At 39.4% G+C, this 21,364-nt stretch overlaps 1 protein-coding gene and 1 pseudogene across 2 annotated transcripts in view; one reads left to right on the top strand and one right to left on the bottom strand.

Annotated features, from left to right (window-relative positions):
- LRP6 (LDL receptor related protein 6) overlaps window positions 1-21,364 on the top strand; it is a 149,616-nt gene that overhangs the window by 8,670 nt on the left and 119,582 nt on the right. For both annotated transcript variants that reach the window (XM_023226169.1, XM_023226170.1), the window contains exon 2: window positions 12,485-12,878. In XM_023226169.1, coding sequence (XP_023081937.1) covers window positions 12,485-12,878 — 394 coding nt within the window. The remainder of the gene's footprint in view (window positions 1-12,484; window positions 12,879-21,364) is intronic.
- Window positions 7,977-8,952, bottom strand: LOC111552049 (annotated as a pseudogene).

Below are 21,364 nucleotides of genomic sequence, written 5' to 3'. Positions count from 1 at the left end.
CTTATCTCCCGCTCCCTGAAAATGCATACACTTCCCATTTCTCCTTTCCCTCAGCCTCTGGTAACCATGAATTTACTTTCTGTCTCTATGAATTTGCCTACTCTGAATATTTCATATAAATGGAATAAAACATGTGGTCTTTTGTGTCTAACTTCTATCACTTAGCACATTTTCAGGGTTCATTCATGTTGCATGTGTCAGTACTTCATTCCTTTTAATGGCTGAGTAATATTCCATTGTATGGATATATTAAATACTTTCAGATGAGTGTGGATTTGATTATTGGAGTCTTTACCTTGAGAAATTATTTCTGAATCTCAGCTTTTGAAGTTACTGAAATATATGCTAAAACATATATATATTTTTGAAACAGAGTCTTGCTTCATCACCCAAGCAGGAATGCAGTGGCACAGTCTCTGCTTACTGCAAACTCTGCCTCCTGGGTTCAAGTGATTGTCATGCCTCAGCCTCCTGAGTAGCTGGGACTACAGATGTGTGCCACCATGCTGGCTAATTTTTGTATTTTTAGTAGAGACGGGATTTGGCCATGTTGGTCAGGCTGGTCTCGAACTCCTGACCTCAAATGATCTGCCCGCCTCAGCCTCCCAAAGTGCTGCGATTACGGGCATGAGCCATCACTCTGGCCTATGTTTGTTTGTTTTAAGTTGGGGTCTCTGTCACCCAGGCTGGAGTGCAGTGGCGCGATCATTGCTCACTGCAGCCCGGACCTTCCCAGGCTCAGGTGATCCTATCCTCCCACCTCAGTTTTTCTATTGTTTGTAGAGATAGGGTTTCACCATGTTACTCAGGCTGGCCTTGAACTCCCGGGCTCAGTGATCCACCTGCCGCTGCCTCCCAAAGTGTTGGGATTACAGTCGTGAGCCACCATGCCTGGTCTAAAAAATACTTTAAGTTCCCGTTTTTCTGCTGGAGAAGCACTAAATAGTTCACCAGTATCTTGTGTTTCTGAATAGCCCTGTTAATTGCCCTGTCACGGTTAAATCTTTTTACTAAATTCATATCTAGAGTAAGAAAATAGAAGGAGTATTAGAAATTACCTGGGCCAACTCCTTTGTTTTATAAATCAGAAAGATGAATGACTAAGACCAGATTGTTTGTACTCTGGACAGTAATTTTACATGCAGGACTTTTTGTATGTACCTAACTTTACCTGGGCCTTATTGTGGTTTTGAAAGAGATACTGATGACTTTGATAAAGAGAAATACATATTAATGTAAACTTTGGCATTTGCCAATAGGTAGTTTGTCATAGTACTTACACTGTAAATAAAAACAAAGCTGAGGCCAAGGTGCAGTGAGTCACACCTGTAATCACAGCACTTTGGAAGGGTATGGCAGAGTATTGCTTGAGCTTAGGAGGTTGAGACCAGTCTGGACAACACAGTGAAACCTCATCTCTACAAAAAAATACAAAAAATTAGCCAGGCCTGGTGGTGCCTATAATCCCAGCTACTTGAGAGGCCGAGGAGAAAGAATCACTTGGACCCGGGAGGCGGAGCTTGCAGTGAGACAAGATCGTGCCACTGTACTCCAGCCTGGGTGACAGAGTGAGACTCTGTCTCAAAAAAAAAAAAAGTGACCAAACCCAAAAAGCAGAAACAAAGCTAGACTTAGGTAAGGGGAGACTTTATTTGAAAGGATTTTTGCAGTAGAAGGACGTGCTCGCTACAGGATCTGCAACACATTTCAAAATCAAACCAAAAAAGGCTTTTCTTTTATAGAAAGGAGAAGTAAGCAGGGCTTGCAGGAACTTTGTGGGAGTGTGGGCCAAATAGGTAGGGGTGAGCAGATTGCATGACCGGGACTGTTTAACTGGAAAGCATTTTATTTATTTATTTATTTTTTCTGCAGTCAGCTGATGGTCAGAATGAGGGAAAAAGTTGTGCATTTACTTTCTTAAACTTAGGGCAAGCCAAAGTTTAGGAATTTGTGGGGAGAAGGGAATCCTGACTAAAGTTTATTCAAGCCAAGTCAATGAGTAAGTAATGGGCAATTGTGATGAGCACTGGTCAGTCACTGTTGACAATGCAGTAAGAGTCGTTGAGAAGTTGATCTCATTAGATTTGACCTGATTATTTACATAGGTGTAGCAAGAATAGTAATCTATCATATAATAGGTCTTTTAATACTGTTTTGCTGAAAGTTTTTTAAAGAAATATGATTGGACTTTAAAATGCCTCCTGAGACTATATAGTTAAGTCAAGAACTGACCATCAGATTTCACTTGCAATATCTATAAATTTGGGTGAATTCCTTTCCTGAGGTTCCCAAAATATTCTAGGATTTTTGAGCCTGCCGGGAAGTGATCTTGCTTAATTCACCTGCAAAGCTGGTGAATTAAGCCAGTTACCAGGCCAGTTTTCCTAAGAGGACTGTAAGCATTGGTTCATAAAGTCAACTGTAACTAAAAGTGTCTGGTCATAGCTGATTAAATGAATATCTTCAAATGTGGCATTCCAGTCAAAGGCTTGGTTGCATAAGTAATGCTTCCAGCTAGGAGGCAGACTCATTGAACCTTTGCAAATAACTATATTGCCATGAAAATAAAAATACTCAATAAGAGTTTTTGAATTCTGGAGGAGTAAGGCAGGGGAAAAAGATAAATGTTTGTTTCGGTTTACAAAAGCGTAGTCTCCTTAAATTGTTGTCGGTTATAGGTAGCTTCAGAGTAAAGAGAAAGGGGTTCCTTATATCCAGAAAATAGGACACTAAGGCATCAGCAATATTTCAAACGAAACCCATAATCATCCTTCATCAATTTATTCAGTACTATGTAATTAATTCTTGTTCTGCTGGATCTGTGTTAGCAGTCTCATGAACCCATCTGTTTCTCTACTAGCTGTTTGGAAATCCTGACTCAGTCCGCTGGTGTGGTCTCAGAGTTATTTAAGTGATGCCATCAGAAGCCTGGGTTCAGGTTACCTGGCATAGTTGTTTTTCTTTTTCTTTATTTTTTTTTTGAGACGGAGTCTCACTTTGTCACCCAGGCTGGAGTGCAGTGGCGCAATCTTGGCTCACTGAAGCCTTGACCTCCTGGACTTAAGCGATCCTCCCATCTCAGCCTCCCTCAGGTGCGTGCCACTATGCCCAGCTAATTTTTTTTTTTTTGTAGAGAAGGGGTTTCGCCAAGTTGCCCAGGCTGGTCTGGAACTCTTGGGCTCCAGTGATATGCCCACCTCAGCTTCCCAAAGTGTTGGTATTAGAGGCTTGAGCAACCACACCTGGCCCATAGCCCTTTTTTTATTGAAGACAAGTGCAGTCTGGCCTGTAGCTGATTTGCAAGTGCTTTCAGGGAAGCTTCAGAGTAAAACAGAAAACTATCTGTAGATGATGAAAGGCTTAAAACGGTGATGATTAACCTATTACTGATAATCTTAAAAGTGAAAGATCTTATGAAAATTTGTTAGAAAAGATAACGAAATTGACAAGGAAGTTTGATTTTTGTGGCACGCAAACTAAATCCAAAAAAGTGTTAGACAAAAGCATATCTATAAGCATAATGATTAACCTTATTTTATTTTATTATTATATTTTCAGACAGAGTTTTGTTCTGTCACCCAGGCTGGAGTTCAGTGGCGCAATCTCAGCTCGCTGCAGCCTCCGCCTTCTGGGTTCCAGTGATTCTCCTGCCTCAGCCTCCCAGGTAGCTGGGATTACAGGCACGCGCCACCATGCCCCGCTAAGTTTTGTATTTTTAGTAGAGACAGGGTTTCGCCGTGTTGGCCAGGCTGGTCTCAAACTCCTCATGTCAGGTGATCCACCTGTGTCAGCCCCCTGAAGTGCTGGGATTAAGGTGTGAACCACTGTGCCCAGCCGATTAACCTTATTTTAAAGAAGAGTGGCTAGTACATGTCATTTATGTATATAGATGAATGTATTCATTGCAGAGAAAAAAATCTAAAGACATACAATCCTAAGATGTAATGGCCCACGAATATGTCAAGCATGTATAGAGTATATCAAGATTATCAAGGAAGAAGATTTAGCAGTCTGGAGTAGGTCCTTAACTTCTATGTAATGTCATTCCATAAGTAAATGATGTGAATTCTTTTTTTTTTTTTTTTGAGACGGAGTCTTGCTCTGTCGCCCAGGCTGGAGTGCAGTTGCCGGATCTTGGCTCACTGCAAGCTCCGCCTCCCGGGTTTATGCCATTCTCCTGCCTCAGCCTCCCGAGTAGCTGGGACTACAGGCGCCCACCACCTCGCCCGGCTAGTTTTTTGTATTTTTTAGTAGAGACGGGGTTCCACTGTGTTAGCCAGGATGGTCTCGATCTCCTGACCTCGTGATCCGCCCGTCTCGGCCTCCCAAAGTGCTGGGATTACAGGCTTGAGCCACCGCACCTGGCCAATGATGTGAATTCTTAACTGAGAACCATTAGCCAAACTAGAAGATACTATATTCAAATTAAAGAAGTCAAATTATGACCAAGTTAACACTGAGGAAAAAAAATCCCTGAAATTATGACTGATGACATTATACTGTTGTCTAATACCAGGCAAAGCAGCACCAGAACTCTGATTAATAGACATAGACAATGAGGGCATTGATGAATTTCTAGGAGCTTTATACCTTCATAGAACTTACAAAATATCCCTATTAATAACATTATACCTATACAAATTTAACTTAGGGAGGGTAAGCCTCTCTTACTTTGACAGTGCTTTCCATATGACTCATAATGTTTGATCAAATGAACTGTTATTTTTAACATCTCTCTTTTACAAGGTAAAGGAAATTTTGATTTTCTAGGGCCCCTCAGGGGAAATCTCAAAGACAGTTGTTGGTGCAAAAGGCGTCATTTAGGAGGTTTGGACATTTGATTAAATAGGATCCTGGGCCACTGTGGAAAGAAAACGCTTGGCTACATATTTAACCAAAAGTGACCGAAAAAAAACAAAAAAGATTTTAGTTCAGTGCAGTGGCCCATGCCTGTAATCTTAGTGCTTTGGGAGGGAGGCCAAGATGGGAGGATCACTTGAGGCCAGGAGTTTGAGACCAGCCTGGGCAACATGGTGGGATCCTGTCTCTACAAAAATTAAAAAATTAGCTGGGCATAAGATTACAGGCCTGTAGTCCTAGCTACTCAGGAGGCTGAGGCAGGAGGATCGTTTGAGTCCAGGAGTTTGAGGCTGCAATGAGCTATGATTGCGCCACTGCAATGAACCATGATTGTGCCACTGTATTCCAGCCTGGACAAGAGTGAGCCCCTGTCTCTTAAAAAAAAAAAAATTGAAAAAAGTAAGCATAGGAAGTAATGTGATGGTAAAGAACCTTGAAAGAACCCTTTCAAGGGTGTGAATATGGTTTTAAGTAATTAAGGACATGATAAAGTCAGCATTAAGCACAGGAAATTCTGGTAAGACATAGAATCTTTGTCTTCTAGGGAGATTATTCAGAAGGCAAAGGAAAACCTTTAATAACCTCTTTATTAAAAGCAGACTAACAGGTGGGGCACAGTGGCTCACACCTGTAATCCCAGCACTTTGGGAGGTGGAGGCGGGCTGATCATGAGGTCAGGAGATCGAGACCATCCTGGCTAACATGGTGAAACCCCGTCTCTACTAAAAAAAAGTACAAAAAAAATTAGCCAGGTGTGGTGGCGGGCGCCTGTAGTCCCAGCTACTCAGAGGGCTGAGGCAGGAGAATGGCATGAGCCCAGGAGGCAGAGCTTGCAGTGAGCTGAGATCCCGCCACTGCACTCCAGCCTGGGTGACAGAGGGAGATTCCATGTCAAAATAAATAAATAAATAAATAAAAGAAAGAAAAAAAAGACTAATAACTGAAGAAAATCAGTCATTTTGACAGAAAACTAAAATCTAGTTTTACATAACTATAATATTTGATAAGCACTTAAAAAAATCTTACAAATCCATCAAATCTTAGCTGGCTTTGGCTGGGCATGGTGGCTCATGCCTGTAATCCCAGCACTTTGGAGGCGAGGTCGGTGAATCACTTGAGGTTGAATCACTTGAGGTCAGCAGTTCAAGACCAGCCTGGCTGACGTGGCAAAACCCCGTCTCTACTAAAAATACAAAAAAATTAGCTGGGTGTGGTGGTGGGCGCCTGCCTGTAATCCCACCTCCTGGGGAGGCTGAGGCAGGAGAATCACTTGAATCTGGGAGGTGCAGGTTACGTTAAGCCCAGATTGTACCACTGCACTCCAGCCTGGGTGATAGAGCAAAACTCTGTCTCCAAAAATGAAGAAGAAAAAAAAATCAAGCCAGATGGGTTGGCTCACGTCCTACCCCAGCACTTTGGGAGGCTGAGTTGGGTGGATCATTTGAAGTTAGGAGTTCAAGACCAGCCTGGCCAACATGGTGAAACCTGCCTTTACTAAAAATACAAAAATTAGCCGGGTGTGGTGATGGGTGCCTGTAGTCCAAGCTACTTGGGAGGCTGAGGCAGGAGAATCGCTTGAACCCAGGAGGCAGAGGTTGCAGTGAGCTGAGATTGCGCCATTGCACTCCAGCCTGGGTGCCAGAGCAAGACTCCATCTCAAAAAAAAAAAAAGTCTTAGCCGGCTTTGACCATGACAAATAAAATTTCTTTTACCGCCGGGTGCGGTGGCTCACACCTGTAATCCCAGCCCTTTGGGAAGCTGAGGTGGGCATATCACGAGGTCAGGAGATCAAGACAGTCCTGGCCAACACGGTGAAACCTTGTCTCTACTAGAAATACAAAAATTAGCTGGGCATGGTGGCGCATGCCTGTATTCCCAGCTACTCGGGAGGCTGAGGCAGGAGAATCACTTGAACCAGGGAGTCGGAGGTTGCAGTGAGCCGAGATTGCGCCGCTGCACTCCAGTCTGGGTGACAGAGTGAGACTTCGTCTCAAAACAAAAACCCCAAAATATTAGTAAATATGTTTATGATATTTCTTGTGCAGTGAACTGTAGTAGGCATTGGTGGTAAAATTAGTTATAAGGTACGGTTCTTGTATACCTTGTATGGATCTAGGCTGAGATGCTAGAGGTAGAAAGTAGGCTTAAAATAAAAAAAGCTAATATCACGTACATGCTAAAGACTAAGGATTAAAAGAAGTAAAGCTGAGTCAATTAGAAAGGGTTACAGAGTAGCTAAGGTTTGACTGTAGCTGGGAAGGACTTGCTTGCTGGGAGAAAAAGGAAGTATGGAATGGGCAGGAAAATGAATACTCCATGATGATGGGTGTGATGTACTCCCAGTTTACATGTTTTGAAACCTGTCTGTATGATGCAGAGACTATAAAAGATAAATTTAGAGTCCTAGGTAGAAGTCATGGTGGAAGGCTGAGGTATTGAGGCGTTATGTAAGTTTAGGCAAGGGGAATCAGAATGACTTTTGAGTTGGCTAAAGTAAAAGTATTAGAAGTAGAAAAGGAAAAGGGAAAATATCGAGATAACTTACTATTAGGATATTTTAAGCCTAAAGTCACGAAGGTCTAGAGTAGGATAGTGGTTCTAAAAATGGAGAAGAGGAGGCAAATGTAAAGACATGCTTGTACAATAAGAGTCAACAGGACAGTCATTGGCAGACTGGTGAAAAAGGGGAGGGGCTCAAAGATGGCTCCAAAGCATGCCAGTCAGGTTAGAATTGTGTACCATTGACTCGTGAGGGATTTTGTTGTTTTTGGGGAAAGGTGATGAATTTAATTTAATAGGAGGTAGAGATGGCCAACAAAAAGTTAGAGGGACAGAACTGGAGATAATGTTTTGGAAATTAGCTGCATAGAATTGCTTGTTGACCAGGTGAACTTTAATTCTCTTTCTTTTTTTGTTATAGCACAACTTATATATTTCAAATGGACAAAATATTAGTTTTACAGTATCTTAAGATAAATTTCCTTTGAACGGGAGCTTCCTTTCTAGTACTTTGAAGTCTACAAGATGTATCTAGAAAATTTGTTACTGTGGAAAATGAAGACTGCTTATATTGAATGGGGGGGGGAGGGGAAGGGCCTATGGTTTTTCTTTTCAATTAATTGCTGTAACACTGCCCTTCAGGTGGCTGAGGGAGTTTCATATTTTCTTTAGACACCATTACGCGCCAAAGGTCTTGCAGGACAACTTTGGTCTATGAATTCTGCCATTTTGCTAGCACGAATAATGGCTCTTGGGTCTACCACTCCATTAGAACTATTAACTCCGTTCATATTAATTTTTTGTTACAAATCTTGCAAAGGGGGATGCTTCTGGGTGGTCCACGTTCTATTTTAAGGCTGTATATTCAGTTTTCGTAAATTGTTCTTGCAGGCCCAATTATCATCCCTGTCCATCTTGTAAGTGTCTTTATTATCGTCTAGACCTCAGCTAACTGTGCCATCTCCTACTCCTTTTTGGCCTTCTTTGAGTTCTTCAAAAAGTGGGAAATCGCAAGAGACTTTTACTCCCGAGCTAGTGGTGGCTGCCACCTTGTGTCGCTGTCGCTTGTGAATTTTAGTTTTCTATACTCTTTCATTTGGTAACAACAGAGAGTCTTGGAGTAACTATATATAGGAATTGGAAGGTTTGAAGCAAGACAAACAAGAAAAATAGGTAGTATTGTATGAGGAGACCATTCTATATAGGTAGGGATATAGTCAACAGCATTGAATGCTCTAGAGGTGTCAAGAATAAAGACTGAGAAATGACCACTGGATTTGGTTATAAAGATTTAGAGAAAGTACTTGCAGTTGAGTGATGGGTAGGAAGTTAGATAAAAGAGTAATAGCTAATGAATGGTAGTATGAAGTGTATATACCAATGTTATAAGATTTTGCAGTTAGTAGAAATATAATAATTATTCTGATGGTAACAAGGTTAGGGTTATTAAAACAAAAGTTTTCAATAGCAAGGAACCTAGCATAAACCACTGAAAATACAAGAAATACAGAACAATTGATAGAGCAAAGTTGTAGAGAGGAGGTAAGGAGGCTGAACCGAAAGTATTGCGTTAGCCTTAGGAGGAAGGCCATCTTGTCATTTGAGACTGAGGACAAGGTTAGGGAAAATGGGTGGAGAGAAAATTTTGAGAGGTATAAATTAAGATGTTGGGGATGTATGACATTTACCTTATTTCCTGCTTCACTGAGATTGTTTTATGAGACAGTCTGAGAATGAAGGATTCAGGGCGTGGAAATTAGTCTTTCACAGTAGAAAAAGCTTAGAAAGGCTGGTAGGGAAAGTTTCCCAGGAGTTTAATAAAGGAAAACAAAGATTCCTGAGCACTGTGAGTGTTCCACTAAAGAGAAGTGATGGTGATTATTTGGGTTATCTGAATAGTAGGCGGTCAGAAAGTAAGCTCTCCGGAATGGAAGATACTAGCACATTCCAGGGAGCAAGTGTGTGGATCCAGTGTATCTCTTGGGTAGATAAAAACAATGTTACGAATCAAATTATACCTATCAGATACCCCATTTAATATGTTGCTGAACAGATACTGGTGACAACATAATAGAAAGTATGCAAGCATCAGAAGGGTGCCTGGACAGGATGAACCCTGGGATTTCCTTTCAATAGCGTGGTTTATGTGCAGCAGATTTATGTACAGTCCTTCACAAATCCTCAATTGTAACTAGTATTGCTAACTTAAAAAAAAGATTAACTTGCCTCCTTCACCCCTTTTCAGGAGGGAGAGGAGACTCAGAACACTTGTGAGGCCTTAAATTACTAGAAAGCGTCTTTGGATTTTGTAGATCAAAAATATTCAGTACACGTAGAAGTGTTAAAGTTTGGCTTGAAAGCAATGAAAGACACTTGGCTGCTACCTAGTGTCCATAGCTTTGCTGTAGTTTTCCAAGGATAGTGCCATAAAGAAGGTGCCCAGTAAATATTACGTTATTATCACTCTTGGATTTTAAATGTTAAGTGTTTCGTGGGTATTCCTTAGCCTTTTGCGGCACTTAGCATTGTATCCTTCACTAGTGGGGACCTTTTTTCTGATGTTTATATTTGGCCCATAGTATGAGAGACTTAGTATAGTGGGCTCTGTGGGGACTGATAAATCAGTGTGATGTGTGAAGGCCTGAAATGAATTAAAAGTGACTCTGTTAGAGAAATTTATGAATTTGCTAATAGCTGCAGCAGATACTCAGAATAAGCAGAAAGATTGGTTAGTCACTTTTTAAAACAGCTGTCTGCTAGTTTGTTTTTGACTTAAGAATGTTGGATTTAAGTTTAGTTAGGGAAGTTTATGTTGTGCTTATAGTTGAAAATAGTATACATTCGTAACTATTTGACAGACACAATCTATAAATTAGTGGAAACACCACTTTTTTCTGATACTTTTTTGACATTGGAGTAATTTCTTGAAAAAGGGGAAATGGTTACTTCTAAATGGTAGTTGGGCTTGGCTTCAGATGACACAGTTGTAGACCTTTAGTAAGTAATTATGAAAGAAGGTCATGTAGATTATTGCATCATAACTCACTGTTTTTTTTTTTTAAGACAAGGTCTCCCTCTGTCACCCAGGCTGGGGCACCACAGTGGTGTGATCATAGCTCACTGCAGCCTTGAACTCCTGGGCTCAAGTGATCCTCCCATTTTAGTCTCCCGAGTACCTGGGACTACAGGCGTGCACCATTAATTATGCCTGACTAATTTTTTAAATTTATCTTTTTGTAGAGATGGGGTTTCCATGTGTTGCCTAGGCTGGTCTCAAACTCCTGGGCTTAACCAGTCCTCCTGCTTGAGCCTCCCAAAGTGTTGCAATTACAGGTGTGAGCCACCACGCCTGGCTTGGTCTTACTTTTGCTGCCTCATTAATGTTCTGGATTCCAGCCTCTAGATGTGTGCTGTCCAATACTACCACTAGTCACACTTGTCTATATAAATTGGAATGAATTAAGATTATATAAAATGGGGGCCGGGCGCAGCGACTCATGCCTGTAATCCTAGCACTTTGGAAGGCCGAGGCGGGTGGATCACTTGAGGCCGGGAGTTCAAGACCAGTCTGGCCAACATGGCGAAACCCCGCCTCTAGTAAAAATACAAAAAATTAGCTGGACCCATAGTGGTGGGCGCCTGTAATTCCAACTACTCGGGAGGCTGAGGCAGGAGAATTGCTTGAATCTGGGAGGTGGAGGCTGCAGTGAGCCAAGATCGTGCCATTTTACTCCAGCCTGAGCAATAAGAGTGAAACTCTGTCTCAAATAAAAAAAAAGGTTATATAAAATTAAAAATTTAATTTCTTAGTCACACTAGCCACATTTTAAGTGCTCCATAGCCGCATGTGACTGGTGGTACTGTGTTATGCAGTGGAGAGGACATTTCCATCATCACAGAAAGTTCTGTAGGACAGTAGTGCTCTAGATTTTTAATTGTTGCTTGATATTAGGAAAGTAAATGTCAGAAGCTTGGAATAGATATTTAATAAAACCCAAAAAACATGGAATTTATCCTCACTCCCAACAGCCTCAGCTTTCTCAAAGTTAAATGTTATTTCTGTAAGATTGGGTTTATATTTAGTTTCGGGTCTTTTCAAAGGTCATTTTGATAGTAATATAGAACAGAATAAAGTAGCTTTGCTAAGAACTATTTCAGTCAAACTGTAACAGTTTTATTAAGGTATAATTGATAGACAATAAATTTTGCTTATGTCAAGTGTAAAATTTAGTAAGTTTTGACATGTTTACGCCTCCGAAACCATCATTATTATTGATAATATAGCTCATCACCTGCAAAAGTTTGCTCGTGCCCCTTTTTAATCCTCCCCCTTATTCTTTTGCATCTTCTCTCCCTATGTTGAGACAGCCATTGGTCTGCTTTATGTCATAATAGACTAGTTTACCTTTTGTAAAAGTTTATATAGATGAGAGTCATGCAATATATACCTTTGTTTTGGCCTGGCTTCTTTCATTCTGAATTGAGATCCACCCATTTTTCATGTACAAAGAGTTCATTATTTTCTATTGTATGACAGTATTACAGTTTTTTATCCATTAGTCTGTTGATGACATTTGGGTTGATTCCAGTTTGGGTTATTACAAATAAATTGCTATGAGTATTTGCATGTAAGTCTTTGTATTGACGTATGTTTTTGTTTCTGTTGAGTAAATACCTAGATGTGGAATAGGCAATACCTAGCTATTGCCTTGGATTGTATAGTAGGTTGTATACAATCCAAAACTGTTTTCCCAAATGATTTAGGAAACTGCCAAACTGTTTTCCCAAATGATTGTACCATTTTACATTCACCCCAGTAGAGTATGAGTGTTCCAGTCGCTCCATATCCTTGCCAATTCTTGGTATAGCCAGGCTTTAAATTTTATCTGAGTTGTTTTAACAAGAAAAGACTATCATGGTGGAAATAGTTCCCCCCCTTTCCTATGTCTTATGTTTTAAATGCTGCAAAAATAATATTTTGTGTGTGAAAGAATTTTAGATGGTCTCCAACTGATTTATTTACTCTTATCTTTGACAATCACTAATAATGATTTGAAACCCAGTTTATAAGAATCAATACCTTTTCTTCCTTTTCACTTACATATTTTTCTTTTTTTGTTCTAGCGGCCCCTTTGTTGCTTTATGCAAACAGACGGGACTTGCGATTGGTTGATGCTACAAATGGCAAAGAGAATGCTACGATTGTAGTTGGAGGCTTGGAGGATGCAGCTGCGGTGGACTTTGTGTTTGGTCATGGCTTGATATACTGGAGTGATGTCAGCGAAGAAGCCATTAAACGAACAGAATTTAACAAAACTGAGAGTGTACAGAATGTTGTTGTTTCTGGATTATTGTCCCCCGATGGGCTGGCATGTGATTGGCTTGGAGAAAAATTGTACTGGACAGATTCTGAAACTAATCGGATTGAAGTTTCTAATTTAGATGGATCTTTACGAAAAGTTTTATTTTGGCAAGAGTTGGATCAACCCAGAGCTATTGCCTTAGATCCTTCAAGTGGGTAAGTTTTTGTACAGTGTACGAAGATCATCGTACCTCTGCCTGGTTTTTCTCCACTGACATACACCACCCTGACCCCTATGAGAAGAGAAAGATCGAAAACAGGAATTTTAGATTCTTTGGGCTTCTTTGTTGAGTAGACTTGAATGTAGAAAGTTATGTTGTGTTGTTATTATTGTTATTATTATTTTTGTCAGGATCTTGCTCTGTCACCCAGGCTGTAGTGCAGTGGTGCAATCAAAGCTCACTGCACTGTCAACCTCCCAGGCTGAAGTGATCCTCCCATTTCAGCCTCCCACATAGCTGGGACTTTAGGTGTGTGCTACCACACCTGGCTAACTAAAAAAAATTTTTTGTTAGCTGGGCGTCGTGGCGTACGTCTGTAATCCTAGCTACTCGGGTGGCTGAGGCACGAAAATCGCTTGAACCTGGGAGGCGGAGGTTGCAGTGAGCTGAGATTGCACCTGGGAGGCGGAGGTTGCAGTGAGCTGAGATTGCACCACTGTGCTCCAGCCTGGGCAACAGAGTGAGACTTTGTTTCAAAAACAATTTTTTTTTGTAAAGATGGAATTTCACCACCTTGCCCAGGCTAGTCTTGAACCCTTGGGCTCAAGTGATCAATTGCTCTGCCTTGGCTTCCCAAAGCGCTGGGATTGCCGGTGTGAGCCACTGTGCCCAGTGTGTTGTGTTCTTAGTGTTTCTGTAAATTGTTTTGGGTTTCTAATAGCCATGTTTGTATTTTTTGGGTTTTCTTCTGTATTTATTTTTTGTGATATCAGAAGATAATTTGAAGGGAGAGAAGAAGGAATGAAAACTTAAAAAGAGAAGGATTTGATAGCTCAAGATGAGGTAGACTAGATCTTACAACTTTTATTATATACACAGTGATATTGTGATAACTAGTGTTTTTTTGTTACACTCTGAAGCGTTATTTAATATGTCAGCATTGAATGAAAAATAAAAGTTACTAAATAACTCATTTCCAGTTAGCTAAACATATATTTGCAATGAAGGTTAATTTTCTAATGAGAAGGAAAACTTAAACTTCTGAGTAAATCTCATTTCAAAGTGTGAGCTGTATCCCCACATTGCTTCTGTTACTATGCCTCATTTCTACTATTAGCGTATACCATTTTATGATATTTCTTTGTGGAATAAATTGTCATGGCCAGTCTGTCATGGCTAAGTATAGGTAACTATCTGAACATGAACCTAAAATGACTAATATTTGGTTAAAATCCAAAGATAAATAACTTGTACTATTTTAGTGCTTTGTTTTCTTTAGCTTTCAATTGTATTAGAATGCTTTAAAACTCATTTCATTTATGGAAAGGAGTGGATTCTTTTTATGTAATAAATGAGAACTTGGGGAGAATGGAGGAAAGGTTTATGTGTGCTTCTTTATCTTGGTATCAGACCTGATTTGGTTACAGAGGTTGAACAGGATGCCACGTTGTAGAAAAATGAGAAGACTGATTTGACTGTAAAGGATAACGTGGGCAGTAGTTAGTGAAATTTTAGAGGGAGATGTCTGGAAATACAAATACGTATTTTTTAGAGTGGAATTAAAACGTGTTTGTTGAGGCAAGATGGTGCTCTTAAAGCACCGAGAAATAATTGTAGCGGCTCTGATGGTACGAAAAAGCATTGGATGTCCTGAGGAGGAGGTCTCAGATGTAACTGTAGTTATCAAATAATTTGGTTGTTGAGAACTTTGCAGATATTTTTGAGAAATGGAGTTTGTCTTTTGCTAACAGAGTTTGTGAGGCTCAGGGGTTGTTGAAATGTTTCTGAGGTTACTGCTTTGTAGAACACATAGGGTTTTGGTACTTTTAGTCGTCATTAGGGAAGAATACTTTGGTGAAAAGATAAAGTTCTTTTTTCCCCTCTTTTTCTTCTTGACAAAGTAAGGCTTACCACTCTAAGGGTGATGATTGAAATTTAATAAAATATCTATTAAATGATTATTATGTTCAGAGGTCTGCATTTTGTACTCTGCTTGGAGAGAGGGGGTTTAGTTTATATTTACTGTTTTATTTAAGGACAGAAAACTTGGGAGAGACAACTTTTTCTTCATAGCATGTTTATTTGCATTATGTAACATGTATGTGAAGAGAGGAAGAGTGTTAAAATAATTAGAGACACAAGAGCTGTTATGAGCTTCATTGCCAAATTTTGGAATGGGATCTTGATCATTTCTGTGAGGAATTAATGATTACATGATAGTACATTATTAAAGGGAACTGAATGTATATAGTTCCTCTTGACTCTTCAGGATCTAACAGTTTAGTGAGTAAATTAATCATTTTCATTTTGCTCCCCAAAACTAATGAGCTTTACTTTTGGTTAGTAGGTCTGATACGTATCTTCTGAAGTAATTTTGCCATTTGATTAAAAAATACTTTAGAGTTTCTGTGGCTTTAATTTATCCTTGTTACTTCTCGTTATTGAATGTGAGAATTCACCAAAGACTTAGCTATAAAAAAGATTGTTGGAAGAATCAGTAGTAATGTACTTTGAAGGTAGAAGGTAGTGTCATGTAGCTTCTGAAGGTGGGTCAGTGAAGAGTAACTCTTTCTGTGGACTAAAGGCTTGGTCAAACACCCAGTGAAATATTTTTTATTATTTTTGATGTGTGTGGTTAATGTGAGAGGCAGAGGAGGGGAATATGGGGGGAGAGAGTGGGTAAATTCAGCCCCCTCCCCCAGCTTTAACAGTCCTCTCAAAATTTCTTTTAATTTTGAGAAGTCATTTTGTGTTATGGTTATTTTAAAAATGACTCAACTGGAAACAAATAGAATCTGGTGAAGTGTTATATATACATATGATGGAGTGTATTTAAAATTATGTTTTAAACTCCTGCACTGAAAAATATATTCAGATAATCTTTCAGTGTTAATGATCTTTGATTTGTATCGTGGTTTGTGGTTTTAGTTGAAAAGTAATTATAGGTAGAGTACATCATTTGTCAAACAGAATAGATGATTTCCAGATTTATTTTCTGGGGGAAATATGAAGTTTGAGTTCCAGGCAAAGTACATGAAAACAGTGCTGAGGAAAAATGTAGACTTTTCAGAGTTCCAGGATCTTGGTTTATGAGGTTCACAAGAGCTGACTGAGCTCTCTCACAGCAACTTATGTAAAAGGAAAGCTATTGAATGACTGGTATTGTTTGAGCCCTGGGAACTAGTGCAGACATCTGTGTGCTTTCGGATGTATGGAGTTCTTTGTGTAATCAGTCCATTTAGCCTACACTGAAGGAAGATTTTTATTCCTCTCTCTAAATTTGGCCTCTATTATATTAGTCTGAGATTTTTTTTTTCTTATAATAGTGACTAGCAGTGTACAGTTCGGACTAAGAAACGGGAAGATTTGTGTATGAAATTGTTACAGAATGAACAACCAGACTTACAGTAAACCGTAGTCTTAGGTTATAGTGAGTAGAGGTGATTCCTATGTGGCTGCTGCTAATGCTGGAGCCCTTCGCTCTGATTCCACAGTTACCATGCTAAGCAACTGTACTAATCTTGGTGATGTTGAGGACCTGTGTTAAGTTTAAGGGTGTTTTGTTTCTTCGTTTAGGATCCTTTCATATTCCAAATCATTTTAGATTTTTTTTATAAAGTTAAACTTTAGTGATTCAATTTGAGGTGAATTTATACTAAACAGCTTTGAATGATAGTTATATTTTTTAAATACGTATTTTTATTTATTTATTATTTGTTTGTTTGTTTATTTTTGAGATGGAGTCTCACTCTATTGCCCAGGCTGGAGTGCAGTGGTGCGATCTCCGCTCACTGCAAGCTCCGCCTGCCGGGTTCACGCCATTTTCCTGCCTCAGCCTCCTGAGTAGCTGGGACTACAGGCGCCCGCCACCATGCCCGGCTAATTTTTTGTATTTTTAGTAGAGACGGGGTTTCATCATGTTAGCCAGGATGGTCTTGATCTCCTGACCTCGTGATCTGCCCGCCTCTGCCTCCCAAAGCGCTGGGATTACAGGCGTGAGCCATCGCGCCTGGCCTATTTTTTATTTTCATTTTTATTTTTTGAGACGGAGCCTCACTCTTGCCCAGACTGGAGTGCAGTGGCACAATTTCTACTCACTGCGACCTCTGCCTCCCAGGTTCAAGCCATTCTTCTACCTCAGCGTCCCCAGTAGCTGGGATTACAGGCACACACCACCATGCCCAGCTAATTTTTGTATTTTTAGTAGAGACAGGATTTCACCATGTCGGCCAAGCTGGTCATGAACTCCTGACCTCAAGTGATCCGCCTGCCTCAGCCTCCCAAAAGGCTGGGATTACAGGTGTGAGCCACCATGCCCAGCCAAAAATATGTATTTTTAAATCATTGTTAAATATAACATTAACAACACTAAAAGTTCTGCTTTAAAAATGCTTGCGCATCTACCTCAGTGGAGAAAAGTGATTTGTAATTTTTCTATCAGTTTTATACATGTAATTATATTTTGAATATGTTTAAAAGTATTTTCTACACTTATATATCCCAGGTGACTAAAATAGTTCCTAAATCTTTTTTTGTGACTGAACTTTAAGAAAAAAGGTTTTCTTAAAGGAAAACTTTTAAGTTTTAAAAGTTAAAGGAAAATAATATTTTCTGTTACAATATTAGCTTTCTTTTTTAGAAGAAAGCATTTTCTAAGCAAATGCAAATTTTAGCATGGTCTTCTATGAATTCCAAATGAGTATGGCTATGATTACAAATGTTTATTTAAAACATAATTAAGATTTTTAGTCCTTAGTTGTTTTTCACAAAAGTTATCAAGATCATACTTTATAAAAATATATTCACTGGAGCTTACTTTATGTTATACCTAGCTCTATTATTATTATTATTATTTTTTTCTTGAGACAGAGTCTCGCTGTGTCGCCAGGCTGGAGTGCAGTGATGGAATCTTGGCTTACTGCAACCTCCACCTCCTGGGTTCAAGTGATTCTCCTGCCTCAGCCTCCCAAGTAGCTGGGACTACAGGCGCGTGCCACCATGCCCAGCTAATTTTTGTATTTTTAGTAGAGACAGGGTTTCACCATGTCGGCCAGGATGGTCTCAATCCCTTGACCTCGTGATCCGCCCACCTTGGCCTCCTGAAGTGCTGGTATTACAGGCATGAGCCACTGTGCCCGGCCAATACCTAGCTCTGTTTACCAGCAAATTACTTCGGTGTCTTGGATCTAAGTTTCCTTATCTCTAAAATGATGGTTTCTTTCAGTTTTGACGTTTAAAAACTGAGATATTGGCTAGGTGTGGTGGCTTATGCCTGTAATCCCAGCCCTTTAGGAGGCCAAGGTGGGTTTGTCAGCTAGTTTGTGAACTAGGGATAAAATGTGATTGTTTTTATTTTTGTACCAATTGATATTGATACTGTATTTCTTTTAGAAATTTTCACTTAAACTTACTGAGTTTTATACTGTTTTGGTTTTCCTGCCACTTGGACTGTGCCTTTCCTTCCTCCATTAGCTCTTTAAAAATGGAACAGTTTAAAAGTGCATTATTTTCTTTGTTCTTTTTCTGAGATCATGTCTGTTTCCAGTTGGCTTTTGCATAGAAGCAGATAGCCAATTATTTAAAATCTAAAGCTTCAGACTAGATCTTGCTTTAAAACACTGGCCCTGTGTATGAAGGATCTTGGTGTAAACAACTTATAGTTTTGAAAGATGTTCTGGTAAATTGGGAAGGTCTGTTTTCTATCCCTTGAATCCTAGAACTGGAAGGGAATCTTAAGGATCCTCTAGCTAAATGCCTTCCTTCCCTTCTTTGGGTGAAGAAACCAAGGCCTTTTACCAAGATAAAGTGAGAGGGAGCTATATTCTTAGTTGAAATTTTTGGATTCCATGTTTGGTCCTTTTTTCTTTGTGAAAGGTATCTTACTGAAGTCATGGTTTTTTGTTTTTTGTGTTTTTTTACAAGTTGAATTACTTAAAAAAATTCAACATGGTAGCTTTGTTTAAAGGACCTTTTAAAATAAGTTTAATGTTTTTAGGTTTACTCAGTGTACCAATTTCTTACTTTACCATTGCTTTTTGCATCCCAGTTAATCCACTTGAATTCAGCCTCCTTTTGTGTGAAGTGTGCCCTTCAATATTTCTTTCAGTGAGGGTCTGTTAATAGTAACTCTTGGTCTTTGTCTAAAAATGTATTTATTTTGCCCTCATTCTTGAAATGGTAATTAGAGTATAGAATTCTGTGTGATTATTTTCACTCAGACCTTTGAGGGTGTGTGGCTTTAATTGTTGGTACGATTAAGTCTGTGTTGCTTTATAATTTATCATTTATCTTTTTAATATTTTTCTGGTTTTTAAAAGCTTCTCTTGATTTTTGGTATTTTGCAGCTTTGTCTACCCTGTGTCTAGATGTGGATATATTTTTATTTATCCTGCTTAGGATTCATATTTCTAGAATCTAAGCATTTTTGTTGTTTGTTAATTCTAGAGAATTCTTACCCATTTTTTTCTTAATCTTCCTTCATTCTCCTTAGTTGTCTTTGGAACTCCTGTTTGATATGTGTTCCTTTCTAATTTCTTGTTCCTTTCCTCTTAATTTTGCTCTTTTATCTTCTCTCTCATTATTTCTCTGAGCCACTTTCTGGTTTTTTTTTTTTTTTTTTGTACCTGCCATTTAGTAAACAAAATTCTTTCTCCAGCTATGCCTAATTTTGCAGTTTAATATGTTAATTGAGGTTTTAATATCAGTGACTATATTTTAATTTTTTAGAAGTTCTTTGTGTCCCTTGTTTAAAAACTTACGAAGAAATCTCAGCTACATAAAAGTAGAGAAAACAGTGTATCAGTAATTTTAGACTTGGAAAAAAGTTGCAAAAATTGTATGCAGTTCTGGTATAACTTTCACCCAGCTTCCATAAATATTGACATTTTGTATAACCATAGAACAGTTATCTAACCAGGAATTAATGTTGATAGAATACTATTAACTAATCTGTAGACCATATTTGAATTTCTCCGTTTTCTCCATTAGTCCTTTCTCTGGGCCAGGATCCCATTTTGCGTTTAGTTATCTCTTCAGCCTTTTCTAATCTGAGATGTTTTGGTAGTCTTTCTTCATTGTTCATAACCTAGACGTTTTTGAAGATTATCGGCCAGTCATTTGTAGAACGTTCCTCAGTTTGGCTCTATTTGCTGTTTCTCATGATTTGATTAAAGTTATACGTTTTTGGCAAGAATACCACAGAAGTGATATTATGCCCTTCTCAGGGTATCCTGTCAGCAGGCACATTGTGTGGGTACTGGGTGATGTTACAGTTGATCACTTGGTTATGGTTTTGTCTGCTAGTTTTTTTTCACTGTAGTTACTATTTTTCTCCTTGCAATATATATTTGAGGCTGTGCAGTTATCCTGTTTCTCATCATACTTTTATCCACAAATTTTATCATTCCTTGATAGTTTTTGCCTGTAGTAATTGTTACTGTGGTGTTTGCTTTTTGCCAAATAGTGATTTTTCTAGTTCCATTTTTCCTTCTGTGTGTGTTATTAGTTAGACTTCTCCCTTAACATACAGCTGTCCTGTCTCTCTCATTTATTTATTCAGTTATTTATATTAGTGTGATATTGTGAAAATGTATTTGGTGTCTGTCCCCTGGTTCTTGGCACAGAGCTTCTAAAACCCTTGTAATTTCCTGAGCAGCAGGGGTGCTAGGTGCATCTTTTGTTCTAATATTTGGTCTTTGACTCCAGTGCCTGACATGGAACTCCTAATCCGTTGGAATTTCCTGGGTGATAGGAACATCTTTTGTTTTAATGAGGCAACTCTTGGTAGGCTTCTGGATGGGGGCTGGTCACCAGAAAGACCAAGCCATGATTAGAAGCTTGGAACTTTCAGCTCCGTTTTACATCCTTGGGAAGGGGAGAGGGACTGGAGATAAAGCTAATATCAGTCATGCCTATATAAGAAGCCTCTCTAAAAAAAAAAAAAAGCCCTTAACTACGGGGGGTTTGGAGAGCTTCTGGGTTGGTGAACACATCCATTTTCATGTTTCATTAGGATGGAATCTCCTGTGCTCGTGACCCTTCTAGATCTCTCCCTATGGATCTTTTCCATGTGGTTGTTCATCTGTATCCTTTGTAATATCCTTTATAATAAACTGATAAATATAAATAAAGTGTTTCCCTGAGTTCTGTGAGCTACTGTAGGAAATGATTGAACTTGAGAAAGGGATTGTGGGAACCTCCAGTTTATAGCTGGCCAGTTAGTAGCACGGGTGCCTGCAAAGGAGGGGGTTATAGCTGGCCAGTCAGTAGCATGGGTGCCTGCAATGGAGGGGGCAGTAACCAAGCCCGTTACTGGGATCTGATGCTGTCTTCACATAGATAGTGTCAGAATTGAACTGGCTTGTAGGACACCCAGCTGGTGGTGTAGAATTGCTTGGTGTGGGGAACCCCCTGTTACCCCGCCCACCAATCTGGTGTCAGAAGTGTTCTGTTATGGGCCGGGCGCGGTGGCTCAAGCCTGTA

This window comes from Piliocolobus tephrosceles, chromosome 10 (genome assembly GCF_002776525.5).
Source record: "Piliocolobus tephrosceles isolate RC106 chromosome 10, ASM277652v3, whole genome shotgun sequence".
Taxonomy (NCBI): Eukaryota; Metazoa; Chordata; class Mammalia; order Primates; family Cercopithecidae; genus Piliocolobus; species Piliocolobus tephrosceles.
The sequence above is the reverse complement of the archived record's forward strand: the minus strand, read 5'-3'. Positions and strand labels throughout refer to the sequence as shown.